This window comes from Grammomys surdaster, unplaced genomic scaffold (assembly GCF_004785775.1).
Source record: "Grammomys surdaster isolate TR1022 unplaced genomic scaffold, NIH_TR_1.0 66, whole genome shotgun sequence".
NCBI lineage: Eukaryota > Metazoa > Chordata > Mammalia > Rodentia > Muridae > Grammomys > Grammomys surdaster.
In genome coordinates, this window is record NW_021604568.1 from 6,261,189 (window position 1) to 6,276,173 (window position 14,985).

A 14,985-nucleotide genomic window follows, 5' to 3' on the forward strand; every position below is an offset into this window, starting at 1 on the left:
CCAGGCGGGCGGTGGTGGCACACGCCTTTAATCCCAGCACTTGGTAGGCAGAGGCAGGTGGATTTCTGAGTTCGAGGCCAGCCTGGTCTACAGAGCGAGTTCCAGGACAGCCAGGGCTATCCAGAGAAATCCTGTCTCGAAAAACAAACAAACAAACAAACAAACAAACAAACAAGAAACCAAACTTCAGTTCGCACCATTACACTCCTTAAATTTCAACAGTGGGCCCTGCAGTGCACATAAGATTGCTATTGATGCAAATTCTCTGCTACACTGGAATCTCTTCTTTTGGAAAAGAGAATGATAATTTCTTTGCACAATATTCTTTCATTTAGTCACTAGTGTTCACTATTATTCGAGAATCCAAGTTTACATTTTCTCTCAAAATTGGCTGGTGTTTCCATTTGGTAGGGTGGGGCAGGAGTGGGGTGTGGGATTTCAGTGGTCTTTTGGTGGTCCACACAGACTCAGTGTCAGTGAATGATCAGTGGATTGTGGACGTCGTCACAGACATTCCACACCTGATACTGAAAGTAAGTAATTATGCAAAGCACGCTAATTTTGCGTACTTATTTATATTTAAATAATATTTAAATTTATTTAGTTAAGTATGTTGGGAGCTTAGACTTTTTTTTTTGTTTTGTTTTGTTTTTTGTTTTTTTTTTTTCGAGACAGGGTTTCTCTGTGTAGTCCTGGCTGTCCTGGAACTCACTCTGTAGACCAGGCTGGCCTCGAACTCAGAAATCCACCTGCCTCTGCCTCCCAAGTGCTGGGATTAAAGGCGTGTGCCACCACCGCCCGGCCCCAGATTTTATTACAAAACCTGTTAATCATGTGTACGTATGTGTGGAGGCCATGTGTGTAGGAGCCTGAGGAGACCAGAGGCGTCACATCTCCTGGAGCTGGAGTTAGAGGCAGTTGCTGAGCTGCTGACGTGGGTGCTGGGGATTAAACTCTGGTCCTTCAGGAAGAACAATACATGCTCTTAACTCTGGGGCCACCTCTCCAGCCTGGGGCTCAACACGCACAACACATAAACAGGTTTAGAAAGAATGAATGCTTGGGAGAAGCCTAAACAGAATTACCTGCAAGTCTACAGCTTAGTTAGGAGGATCATGACAAGACACAGTTCAGAATGGGAGGGAGGGCCGGGAAGCCAGGTGACTTCTGGAGTCAGCACCCTGAAGGGTGCGTGCAGGTCACTGAGCAAAACATAAATCACAAAGTAGGAGGAAGGTATGCTAGGGCCAAAGGCCGAGGATAAAACTGAGGGGAGAAACGAGGACCATCTGGTATGACAGAAAAGAAAGGCAGAGCCAGTGTGACTGGGGGGTAGGGAAGGAGGGAGGGAGAAGGACCCTGCACAGTGTCCCCTGACTTCATAGGTATGCCATGGCAAGCATGCCACCCATGAGAAATAAGCATAAAGAAGAATAGAGATGGTTGAGACAGGAAAGTAGGGAGCAAAAGGTTTTAAAGAGCCAACCAGCCAAGCACCAGACAGTCCAGAGGGGAGCACCAGAGAGTCCAGAGGGGAGCATAAGGGACAGCCATCCCCTGGTCAAACCTTTGCCACTCTTTAATGGACAGGAAGTTTCACTTCCTGTTTTCGCTATCATGCTCTAAAGGATGGCTCTAACCACATACCAACTCTTTCAGCTTTTGTGTTTATAGAATCTGAACAGTACTACACAAAAATCCTAGGATCAAGTCTAGAAAGTAACTACCCCATTTGTTTATTTGTTTGTTTGTTTGTTTGTTTTATGTATGAGTACACTGTAGCTGTCTTCAGACACAGCAGAAGAGGGCATCAAATCCCATTACAGATGGTTGTGAGCCACCGTGTGGTTGCTGGGACTTGAACTCAGGACCTCTGGAAGAGCAGCCAGTGCTCTTAACTGCTGAGCCATCTCTCAGCCCCCCCCCCCCCTTATTTTATGAGAAACAAGATGAAACTGAAGGGGGGCCACGAACTGTCCCCCAAGACCTCCCATTCTCCTCTCTCCATGACCTGACTCTAGCTTGTTCAGTGCCCTGGGTGTGTTCCTGTGTAGGCATATAGGACTACCCTCCCCCCCACCCCTGTCTTGCTCTCTTTTGTTTTAATTCAGAACAAACTGATCATTAATACATTTTTTTCCTGGTCTCCAGTCATGAAGTATCAGAGAAAGTTAAGTATTTGTGCTTCTGACTTTAACATGGTAGAGTCCTTCAAATATCAAGTCATAAAACCTATTCTACTGCAAGATTTTCCTCCCCAGCACCCAGAAGGCTTAAGTGGCCTAGCATCTCGGGTGTTCTTTTTATTTGCTTATGGCAGTTGCTTTTGAATTCTTATTTGGCTGTGGGAGGACCTGAGAAAACTCCTTCTTAGAGTTAGGGCAGCTCTGGCTCCAGAGACTGAGTCTCTCCTCACTGACCAGTAAGCCTCTCTCATCCCTGTCCTCCTCCTTCCTGCTGCCACCTTTTGGCCATTTTATTGCTTCTCAGTTCTTCACAAGAGGGTAGGCAGCAAGAGGTGGCAAGGGAAGTGTGGCTTTACTCATAGCTGGAGCTGACGTCTAAGAGGACTACAGAACTGCTAAATTAGGTACCTGCACATCCTAGGGCTTTCAGTTGCTAGTGAGTTCTGTCTCTGGTGGCCCAATATAGGAGAAAAGAGACAGCTATCTTAAAGCATTTGACATCCATTCCTCTTGAGGTCCTCTGTCTCTGTCTCTCCTTTCCTCCCTCTCCTTCTCTCCTCCTCTTCCTCTCTGAGACAGAGTCTCACTACGTAACCATGGCCTGTGAGGGCTCCCGTCGACCTTCCACCAGCCTCTGACTCCCAGAGAGCTGTGACTAAAGGCGTGCACCACCACACCTGTCTGTCACAGAGAACCGGAAGACGCCCACGTGCCTCCCTTCCATTATACTTCAGTTCTTTTACAGTTGCTTCCCAAAATTCCTCAGCTGAGGTCAGACGTTCTCACTATCACTGTTCCACAGAATAACCCTGACCTCCAAACCCTTAGAACCACTGCATGCTCTAAAGTGAAGGCAAACAAACTTCTGTGAGCAGTCAGTAGGAAACACTGTTCTGTGGCTCATGGAGTCTCATTCACACACACAGAGCCAAGCCACTACGGCAAGAAAGCAACTGTGGGACCGCAGGAACGAATGCAGGTGGCCAGGTTCCAGCAGAACCTCATTATGGACACCAGAATTTAAATTCCACGTCATTCGTACAATGTCTCAAAACAGTATTTTTCCTTTTGTTTTTTTTTTTTCAAACCTCTTAAAAAAATATAAAAAACCATTCTCGATCACAGGCTACACAAAAACAGGAGGCAGACTGGATCAACCTGGCCACCACTGCTCGAAAGCTAGGTTTTACCACGGCACTCCAGAGAGAATTGAAAAGATTTAACCAGGCAATGAAATGTGTCAAGCCTCAATCCCACTCCTGCAGGGTACAGCGTCCAGTGTAATAGGTCTTTTTCAACTAACAATGGAAGACTATTAAACCCAGACGAACACACAGAATTCATCAACCCGCTCAGGGCTGCTATGAGACGGGCAGGCAGGCAGGCAGGCAGAGCTGAGTCTCAAGGCTGCCTACTCAGAACCCGACACTCAGCAGCTTTCCAAAACCTGCCAAAGCTCCAACAGCACTGGAAGATAATGAGGTGGACTCTCAACCTTAAATATCACCTTGTACACACTCTCGGCGAAAGGCTGCTCTGATGCTCGCTGGGTGGCATGTTATTTATTCCTGGGCACTCTCGGCCTATGAGGATGTGGGATCCAGGGTTATGGCTCATTTACCTTGCAGCAAGAGGGCGGAGCTTAGGGCTCAGATCACACTTACGTGCGGACCAGGATGTTCTAAGAATCTGGGGCTTCACTAGTGTCCTTTCATACAGCGCTTCTCTGGGCACTGCACCTAAAGCAACGTCCCTTGCTTTTCCCCCAGTTTATTTTATTTTTAAAAAATCTTTTTAAAGATAGTGTCTCACTATATAACTCTGACAGACTTGGAACTTGGTAAGTATACCAGCCTAGTCTTGAACTTTGAACTCACAGAGATCTGTTTACCTCCCAGAGTACTGGAATTACATCTAGACTTTGTTTCTTTCCTTTTTTTTTTTTTTTTTTTTTCAGATAGGGTTCAGGCTGGCCGCATACTCAAGAGATCCATCTGCCTCTGCTTCCAAGTGCTGGGATTAAAGGTATATGCCACCGTGCCTGGTTAGGTAAACGATTCAAAATAGCTTCAGGAAGCCTCTGAAACTAAACAGATTCACCAGGCCCACCCCTGTCAGAGTAAGCAATAAAAGGTGAGGGTCTCTCTCATTGGAGGAAAGCTGAGTTACAAAGGCAACTCAGATAGTTCAAGCTGTAAGGCAGACTCCACACAGCCACGGTGCATCGAAGGCTGCGGCACCAGGCAGGCCAGCTGCCTGCAGAAGCAGAAACCAGTGGGCTCTGAGGCATTTCTGCTCCTGTAAAGCAATTCTTCACCCACATTCCTGTAAGTAGCTCCAATAAAACTCACTGGCTTACCAAGTTTGCCTTTGGTGGTGTCCGTACTTTGGTCTGCTGTGGGCTCCCTATCTGGGATGAGCAGATGTACCTCCCCAGGAAAAGGCTTGTCACATAACATAGTTGGTCCCTGAACAGGGATGGGTCCAAAGGAGTGCTGGCCTTGGCTATGTGTCGTAAGACGTGCAACCGAGGCTGCGAAGTGGGAGTGGGGAAATCTGTGCAGGAAATTCCCATGCAGCTGCCCTTTCTTGTATGGTGCTAGTGTGCCATTGCAAATGCCAGCAGTTGCATGGTTCTTGCTTTGGATAGTGAGACGTGCAACTGGGGCTGAGCCATCAGGATTAGGTGTGTGTGTGTGTGTGTGTGTTTAATCCCAGGATGGCAGTCCTCATCTGTCCTCATCTGTATGGTATGGGGTTACTCGCCTGTCTGATGAGTGGGGTCCACCATGTGAATACAGAGATGCCCTAAAAACAACAGTTAAAGTTTTACAGGAAATTTTACAGTCTTGGAGATGAATGCACAAGGTGGAGACTGTTGCCCAGCAGCAGCAGAGCTTGCCTGGCCGCTGTTGTGCATATTTGAAATGCATCAGAGGCCAAGGTGGCCACCAGGCAGGAGCGGTTGTGTACAGGAGCAGTTGCAACAAGAGAAAGAGATATGGCAGCATCCTTCATGTTAGCCTCTGGCTGGCATGTGACTGAGATAACCAAGAGGATGAGATGGGGTGCTGGCTTGCCGATTCTTAAGGTTTGGGGGCCAGAAAGAAAAGAGAGTACAAGTTAGATTTGTCCTCAGGAGGCCTTCCTGGGATTTGAGAGCTTGGAACCCATAGCTAAAACAAAAACTGTCTTAAAAGTAATAAAAGACACTGAGGGGCCGAGAGGGGGGTGGTGGTCTGTGCATCTGTGATCACTGTGTGATTGAAGGCTGAACAATGGTTGGTTCAGTGCTAGAAGCTAGGGTGGTCCCTGCCCATCCTCTGAGAAAGGTTTTGTTATATAGATGACATGACGCTAACCTGAGTGTTGTACAGATCTGAAAAGCCACTGGAGAGACAAGCAGGGGCGACGGCACTTCCAGCTATTCCTTACAACTCGACTGGGCAGGGGCAGTTTAAAGGAAAGGGAAAAATCCACTTGGGTGGAAAAGGACATTCCTGGAGGCCAGAGGTTACTGAATGAAAACCCCAGTGCTGAGGTGGGCTACCTCCCTGTGGGTGGTTGGCCGGGGAGGCCCCTGAGGCCCCACAAACCATAACAGACACTCCAACCTGTTGAGCTGCCTGCAGGCTGTGACTGGGCACCAGGTTTCCAGCTTTGTGAGCTGACACCCATGCTGAAGTCCGCAGGAAGTTTGTCTCACAACAGCTTGTCTCACTGGTCCTCTCTGTTCTATTAATAGTGCCTTTCGTACAACAGGAGGCTTAAATTCTTGTGGAGTTCAGCTTTTCCCCTTTCATGGACTGTGTTCTGGAGTCACCATCACCAAACCCACAGTCCTCTCGATGCCCTCCTGTAGTATCTTCTAAAAGGTATATAGTTTGGGGTTTCTATCTAGATGTGTCTAAGATTTGATTTTGAGAGGCCAGGTGTAGTGGTACATACCTTTAATCCTAGCATTCAGAAAGCAGATGCAGGCAGATCTTTGTGAGTTCAAGGCCAGCCTGGTCTACACAGTGAGTTCTAGGACAGTCAGGGCTCTATAGTGAGACCCTGTCTTACCCCCTCCCCATCTTCTCAATTTGATTTTGGGTGTTTTATGAAAGGAATAAGATCTATGTCTAGATGGCTTTGGTTTTTGGTGTGTGACTGTACCTGCTGGCCCAGCATCGTATACTGTAAGCCCCTCCCTCTGGGACTCCTTTAGCTCATTTATCTTCGTGGGGTTATAGTCTGTCCCCCTTCACACTACTGATCAATTCTTTTTTAAAGATTTATTTATTTATTTATTTAATGTATATAAGTACATTATTGCTGTCTTCAGACACAGCAGAAGAGGGCATCAGATCCCATTACAGATGGTTGTGAGCCACCATGTGGTTGCTGGGACTTGAACTCAGGGTCTCTGGAAGAGCAACCAGTGCTCTTAACTGCTGAGCCATCTCTCAGCCCCACTGATCGATTCTTATGTCTTTTCTATTATATATGCTGTCTTGATTATGCCGTAGCTTTAGAGTAATTTTTTTTTTTCCTTTTTGGTTTTCAGAGATATGGTCTTTCTGCCTCAGAATTCCAGGCTGTCCTGGAACTATGTAGACCAGGCTGGCCTCAAACTCACAGGGATTCACCTGTCTCTGCCACCCTGGTACCTCACTCAGACAGAGTTAATCTTGAAGTTGGGAGATTCAGCAGTACAGCTAATTCTTCAGTTACATGGACTATCTAGACTATTTGTCTTCCCACATAAAACACTAGAATCAGTTTGACAATAACTACAAAATAATTACCCAGAATTTTGATTGACATTACATTGATCTATTAGGTAAGTTAAATATTAACTGATAGCAATATTGAGTTTTCTTATTTATGAATATAAAATATCTCTCTATTTAGTAAAATCTGATTTATATGTAATTATGTAGTTTGGCAAAGCTGGGAATTGAACCCAGAGCCTCATTTATACTAGAAAAACATTCTCTTTAATTAGCTGTGAAGCTTTTAACACATAGGCTTATGCCTAAGTTTGTGTCTGAGTATTTGATATTTGGATGGTAAGCCCTGCTTTGTTTTTAATTTTGAGATCAAAACAACACTCTCAATTTAGACATACTTTTTTGCATATTTCAAGTATTTGTGAATGAAAAGGAAGAAAAAAAACCACAATGTCCAAGATTGCCTTAAAATACCCAAATGTACAGCGAACCAAGACTGCCCAATGAACAGAATAAAGCTGAGTGGTGGTTTTATATTTTGGGTTTCATTATATTAGTTTGTTTCTGAGCATTGTGTAAATCTAAAATTTTTAAACTAAAAATATGTAGGGGCCAGGGATGTAACTCCATTGGTACAGTGCTTGCCTAAGTCTATGTCAACTTGACATAAGCTAGAATCATTTGGAAAGAATCTTATTGAGAAATTCCTCTGAACAGACTGGCCTCTGTGCAAACCTATGGAACATTTTCTTGATTGATGATTGATGTGGGAGGGCCCCGCCCATGGTGGGCGGTGCCACCCCGGGTTGGTACATTGTCTTGATGGATGATTGATGTGGGAGGGCCCTGCCCATGGTGGGCGGTGCCACCCCTGGGTTGGTAGTCTAGGATGGTATAAGAAAGGAGACTGAACATGAGGAGCAAGCGAATAAGCAGCACTCCTCCATTGCTTCTGCATCCTGCCCTGACTTCCATCAGTGCTGAAATGTTGGCTGGAAGTGTAAGCTGATATAAACCCTTTCCTTCCCAAGTTGCTTTTGATCATGGTGTTTTATCAAAGAAACAGAAGTCCTAACTAAGACACCCAGTCTACTCAAAGCTCCGGGTATGATCTGCAGCACTGACCGCATAAGGTTGGGTCTAACACACACCTGGAATCCCATCTTCTAGGAATTGGAGGCAGGATAACCCGGAGAACAGGTCATCCTCAGTACAGAGGTAGATCAAGGCCAGCCTGGGACATACTCGAGCTCGAGCCTGTCTTATATATATACAGAAGGAATAGTCGGTGAAAGATGGGTGAACAGCAGTCTGTTTCTTCTCATCCACTTGAGCCGATAATCCAGCATGAAGAACAGGCTGGAACCTGTTCAGAGGGCCAGACACGTGGTGCGCTTGTAGGATGTAATGCCTGCAGTGTGTTTGCTAAGGGTAGCATACCTTTACATTCTAAGTTAAGAATGTAGTGAGGCCAGAGTAGTGGTGCTTGCCTTTAATCCAGCACTCGGGAGGTGGCGGCAGTGAGAGCTGTGAGTTCCAGACCAGCCTGGTCTACAGAGCTAGCTCCAGGATAGCCAGAGCTACACAAAGAAGTTCTGTCTTGAAAAACGAGGAGACAGAAGAGAATGCCAGTGAGTGGACATGCTCTGCACTTCACACAGCCCCTCCTCTGTGCCACCCTTCTCGCTCAGAGAGGGAAGTAGCAGGCCTGGACTCAAGAATACACAAAGTCTTGGGAGGCAATTTAAGTCTGTAACTCCGCACTCTACCTCATGTCAAAAAACTGTCTTCAACGGCCTTCCTTTTATTCTCTGAGGTACTTTTCCAGGAACCAATAACACAGGTGGAAACAAAACAAACAAAACAAAAAGCAGGTCCTGCAAGATGGCTGAGCAGGGCCCAAACCTGATCCCTGGAAACCACAGAAGAGGGAAGGAGAAAACTGACCCACAAGGCTGTCTTTTGATCTCCACATGTACCTAAGCACCAGCCACACGTCCACATCACATACATACATGTATGCATGTACTCATACACATGTGCATGCATACACATACACACACACACAAATAATACATAGAAATTAAAAAAAATACAAAAGTCCCTGTTATCATGGAATCTCTATTGTGAGAGGAACAGGCATTAAATAAATGAAAATATGAATGAAGTGGGGCCAGAGACACAGCACAAGCGCAGAGTGCCTGCCATTCAGCAGGTGTGAGACCCTGGGCTAGGGGTGGAGAAGGAGGGGGTAGTGGAGGAGGAGGAGGAGGAAGAGAAGGAGGAAGGAGGAAGGAGAAGGGAGAAGAGGGGAGGAGGAGGAAGAGGAAGAAGAGGAGGAGGAGGAGGAGGAAGAGGAGGAGAGGAATGATAGTGGCAAAGGCAGAGTGCCTGCAAAGCACATGAACAGTCAGGGGTGATGGGGTGACCTTAGCTGTAAGGTGACACAGCTGAAGGCGAGCGAGCAAAGAAAAAGGAAGTGAGAACTTGCACGGCAGTGCACACCTGATGCTAGAGCCTGGAAGGCAAGGCCGCTGGGGTGGAGCCTCAGGAAAGGGGAACCTTGAAGCACAGAGGCCGAGGTGGCGGTGGGGGTGGGGTAGGCCACTGAGAGCACGACTTAGGGCAACTGTGAGACCCTCGCCAATTGGGGAATCAGGCTTCCTCTACAATGCACTGCCTGCTACACTGCAGCCTTGCCAAAGGCCCAGAACAGGGCTCGCAGGCCCTGGAGAGGCCGACGGAACCGTTTTTTTTTTAAGTTGATTGTGCCGGTGGCGGCGCTACAGCAATGGAAAGCGCTTAGCTCCTCTCCTAACTGGCAAGTGTCAGGGCCTTTCCCTCTCAGCCACAGCTTTTGTGGCCTCATCTAATTTCAAGGCTTTAGTTACAATGCACATACTGATGAGTCCCAAGTTATTTCTAGCCTGAAACTCTCACGTGAGCTTCAGTCTCATATGCCGCCGGCTGCCTCTCTGAAGTCTCCCATGAGCGGAAGCTCTTTAACGATGCAAACCGTGTTCCTTTCTTCATCCACTGCTGCCCAGGCACATGCTCTCAACCTTGTTAATATATATACTTCCTTTCACCCAGAACAACGATGTGGCAGACACGATAGCTCCTCCTGGATCCTAACATTCACGAAGCTAAGCAGGATTATTTCTCTGAGTTCCAGGCCAGCCTAAATTACACAATGAAACCCTGATTCAAGGGAAAGAAAACCCCAAACCACTAACTGGGTAAGGTGGCTCATCTGTAATCATGATAATGAGGGTGCTGGAAGGAGGAAGACCAGGATTTCAAAGTCGTCAGCAGCTACAGAGTGAGTCTGAGGCCAGCTTGGGCCACATGAGACCTTGTCACAAAACAAAACAGGAAACACCAAAACAAATCCGAATGAAGATCTCCTTGGATTCTCTTTTGTCATCCCTCACCTCTGACACATTTGCAAGTCTTGTCCATCTCAGGGGAGAACCTGGGCAGTGTTGGTGCACACGTCTGTATGCCTGTGGAATGTGTGTGTGCATGCATGGGGGTTGCATGTGTGTGTGTGGGATGTGTGTGTGTGCACGTGGGGTGTGTGTGCCTGTGGAGTGTACGTGTGTATGCGAGTCTTTCTGTGTCGGCTGCATGTATGTGCTTCCTCATCTCCAGCAAACACCTTTCTTCAGCTACTGACTCTATGTGGAGTGCGATTCTCTCAGACTGCCTGTGCTTCTACAGCTTTTTCTTGCCCTTTAATTCTTTAGCTGACAGAAAACCAAACCTGATCAAGACCCCTTAACTGCCACTCTCTTCTGGAGACGTAAGGTGTTACTAGGGAAGACAGAGCCAGGGCAAGATCTTCTGACCGCCTTTGTTATTCATTTTGTGGAGATTACAACACTTTGCCAGTGTGGGTATGGGCACAACACTGTCACTAACAGTCAGCCAAACATCTTATTCCTTCACAATCTGCAGCCTTCTGCTGGCCCTGCTCACTCAGATCAATGTTAGCGAAGACAAGCATGTCATGATTACTTACGAGAATATCAGTATTTTCAAAATAACTTCTCCAGTATGGTCTGATTTTCCTCTGTCCGCCAATGTCCCATACATTCAGTTTAAAACCCTGTGACTGTACACTTTTGATGTTAAATCCCTGAAAGAGACAAGGGGTAAAAATAACAAAAAAGGACCAATTAATTCTTACAAAGTTACATTTAATAACTAGGGGCTGAGCCTGGGCTCCAGGCATACAACACGCAGGCTGCATCAGTCAGCTCTATCGCCAGATATTTATTTATTTACTTATTTATTGAGACAGCATGTCACTATATAGCTCTGGCTGTCCTAGAACTTACTATATAGACCAGGTTGGCCTCAAATTCACAAAGATCTGTCTCCCTCTGCTTCTTGAGTGCTGGGACTAAAGGTGTGTACCACCATACTTGGCTTTTTAATTTTAGGTATGTGAGTGCTTGAATGTATGTCTGCATACCACACATGTGCAGTGCCCGTGGGGGCCAGAAGAGATACCTGGGACTGGAGTTATGAGTCAACATGTGGGTGCTGGGAACTGAACCTAGGTCCTCTGATGAGCATTCAGAACTCTTTAATGGCTGAGCTATCTCTTCAGCCCCTTTTTGAAGTATAATTCACTCTGTTGACCAGGCTAGCATTGACATTATAAAGACACACCTGCTTCTGCCTCTCAAGTGCTAAGATTAATAGTGAGTTGCACCAGGCCACTATTTCCAGATATTATTATTATGTTTTACTTTTTTAGATTTATTTAATGAATAAGAATACTTTGCCAGCATGTATGTATGTGCACCATGTACATGCTTTGTTTGATGTCAGAAGAGGCAGTTGATCCCATGGAACTGGAGTTACTGTGAGTTAGCTGTGAGGTAACACTTGGGTGCTAGGAATTGAACCTGACTTCTCTGCAAGAGTAACAAGGAGCACGCCTGTCCGGGATGGTGCACACCTTTAATCCTCACAAGCCAAAGGCAGACAGAGGCAGGCAGATCTCTGTGAAGTTTGAGGCCAGCCCAGGCTACAGAGCAAGTTCCAAGACAGACAGACAGACAAGACAGACAGGGCTACACATAGAAACCTGTCTCATCTCCCCAGTCCCGAAAATAAACTAACAAGGGCTCTAACTTCTAAGCCATCTCTCCAGCTTCCATACTCCCATTTTTTTTTGTTTTTTGTTTTTGGTTTTTTTGTTTGTTTGTTTTTCGAGACAGGGTTTCTCTGTGTAGCCCTGGCTGTCCTGGAACTCACTCTGTAGACCAGGCTGGCCTCCAACTCAGAAATTCACCTGCCTCTGCCTCCCAAGTGCTGGGATTAAAGGCGTGGGCCACCACTGCCCGGCTCTTACTCCCAAATTTTAATAGCTACTTTTTACATAAGTTCTTAAGTACTCTGCCAGTTATGATACAATGTGATACCCTTAATACTGCAAACGGCTTACTTACAAACTGATATTTACTTACAAATGTTTATTTCATTCAGTAGAATCATTGATAATAATATCCAGGCAAGAAGGCTACTTTTTTTCCTTCCTTCCTTCTTTTTTTTTTCTTCCGAGTTAAGCTTTCATATAGCCCAGGCTGGGCTGGAAGTTGCTAAGTAGCAGAGGATGGACCCCTGTAGTCCTGCTTTCCTTCTCAAATACTGGGGTTAGAGGTGTGTACTACTACACCTGGCTCACATGATGTTTTCTAGAATAAGGAATATATACTACGACTGGGGTGCAGCCTGGAGGCAGGGAGCTTGCCTAACATTCATGGAGCCCCAGGGTCCACCTTTCCAAAGCCATGGACAAATCCATATTATGTATTTGTAAACCTGTATGTTGCTAAGGATAATGGACATGGGATTACCTGTGATCAACACAGACCTCTCCTCATGCGGTCTTCAAGATGTTAAGTTTAACAGGATGTTATATGTAAATGACAGGAAGCAGAAGCTGAAGTCAAAGGCAAGAGAAAAGTACAGATGATAAGTTTAAAGAGAGACAAGCAAATCTGGAGACTCTGAAGAAATGTCTCAACAGAGAGACAGGAGCTGAGCTGAGGCAACCGTGGGCCAGAGGGGGTTGTAGCTGGACTGTCAGAGGAGTGAGGAGATGGCGTCTGCTGGATCACACATTCAGTCTCAGAAGTGGTGGCCTGAGTCACAGACCATGACAGAAGCCAACAAGGGCTCCCTTGAAACTGCTTTAGGAGGTACCTTGGATGAATTGGAAAAGAAAAACTTCTACCAGGCACGGGATTCATGCTTTTAATCCCAGTACTCAGAGAGCTGATGCAGGAGGATTGCTGCAAGTTCAACACCATTGTGCTGGGTTACTTGGTGAGTTCCAGGCTAGCCATAGCTTCAGACTAAGACCCTATCACAAAAAAATAAAATGGATAAAAATAAATAAAAAGAAAATAAAAAGGAAGGAAGGAAGGAAGGAAGGAAGGAAGGAAGGAAGGAAGGAAGGAAGGAAGAGAAGAAGGACAGGAAAATCTTTGTTTTTAGCATTCAGAGTAAAACTCAAGCAGAGCAAGTCATGGCCACTGGGAATTATTGTAGAGAGAAACAAACTAACAAGACCTTTGGGGTTCAGGAGGAAAGCACTGCATGAGAAAGAGGGAAAAATATTCTCTGGCAAGAATGATAAAGGGAATCCAGGATTTGAATATCCAATCAATACTTTGCTACAGCATCCGTGACATTTCATCCAGAGTAACTGGAATTATGTGGGTCTGGGGATGCCTCCAAAACCATCTGCTTCACCTGGCAGCTTGCCAACACTGCTGCCTAGCCCATCAGGCTTGGCCCAGAGCAGTGGCACAGGCAGCACTGTCACTCGCTCGGTTCCACAGAGGAACTTACAGAGGAGAACTGGGACTGTGCTGAGTAGGACTCTTCTAAATCACCCATGACCGAAAAAGTTATCTGCTCAAGAACTCTGAAGGGAAATAGCATCAACTTATCATGAAAGCAACAGTGGCTGCTTCATGGCAACTTGCTGACAAAAAACTTGAATGCATCTGAAATATTCTCTTTTCTTCTTCTTCTTCTTCTTCTTCTTCTTCTTCTTCTTCTCATTCTTCTTCTTCTTTTTCTTCTCTTCCTCCTCCTCCTCTTCCTCTTCTTCCTCCTCCTCCTTTATCTTTCTTTTCCTCTGCTTCTACTTCTCTTCTTTCTCCTCTTTTTTTTTTTTTTAAGATAGGATCTATGTTGTTCAGGATGGCCTTGAACTCACTATGTGGTGGCTGAGAAGGCCACAAACTTCTGATTCTTCTGCCTCCATCTCTTAATTGCTGGTATTATAGGACTGTGTCACCATGCCTAGGTATAATTTTAAAATTCTACTCAAGTAGAATTTTAAAATTGCTATTAAATATAGAACTAAGTACTATTGAACCCTTTCTGGAATTAAACAGACAAAACAGTTGTAAATGCTGTGATGTGACCAGATGTATCATCTCCTTAAACTTCTGGCTTTTTGGTTTTGTTTTTTCTGTGCTAGGGATTGAAGCCAGGGCCCTGCACAAACTAGGCATTGCCTTAGACTTAAACTCAAGCCAGTAATGGCTGAGCGGGTAAAGGTGCTTGCCACCAAGCAGGGCGATTGAATTTAGTCACAGGACCCACAGGGTGGAAGGAAGACCCCAATCCCCATAATTGTCATCTGATTTCCATATGCTCTGATCTTTGCATATTCTGCTATGGCCCATGCAAACGTAATTTTAAAAAGATAACTTATTAAACTTCTGTAAATCACACTGAGTATGGTGGTGCATGTCTTTAATCCCAATATTTGGAAGGCAAAAGCAGGTGGATTTCTTAAGCTGGAGGCTAGCCTGGTCTGCACACAGAGTATGTTCTAGGACAGCTAGGGCTGCACAAAGAAACCCTATCTTGAAAACAAAACAAATTTTGCAATTCATCAGATCCACACAACCTACTAGAAAATAATTTTAGGGAAATAATAACAAATGAGTACATGCATCCATCCACAGATGTGTGTATATGAGCATGTCTTTATGTGCACATATGAGCATGTCTTTATGTGCGCATATGAGCATGTCTTTATGTGC

General features: G+C 45.6%; 1 protein-coding gene across 1 annotated transcript in view; it reads right to left on the reverse strand.

Annotated features, from left to right (window-relative positions):
- The window catches only part of Arl3 (ADP ribosylation factor like GTPase 3), a 46,783-nt gene that overhangs the window by 14,887 nt on the left and 16,911 nt on the right, over positions 1–14,985 (reverse strand). Inside the window, exon 3 of the mRNA XM_028774590.1 lies at positions 10,926–11,042. Coding sequence (XP_028630423.1) covers positions 10,926–11,042 — 117 coding nt within the window. The remainder of the gene's footprint in view (positions 1–10,925; positions 11,043–14,985) is intronic.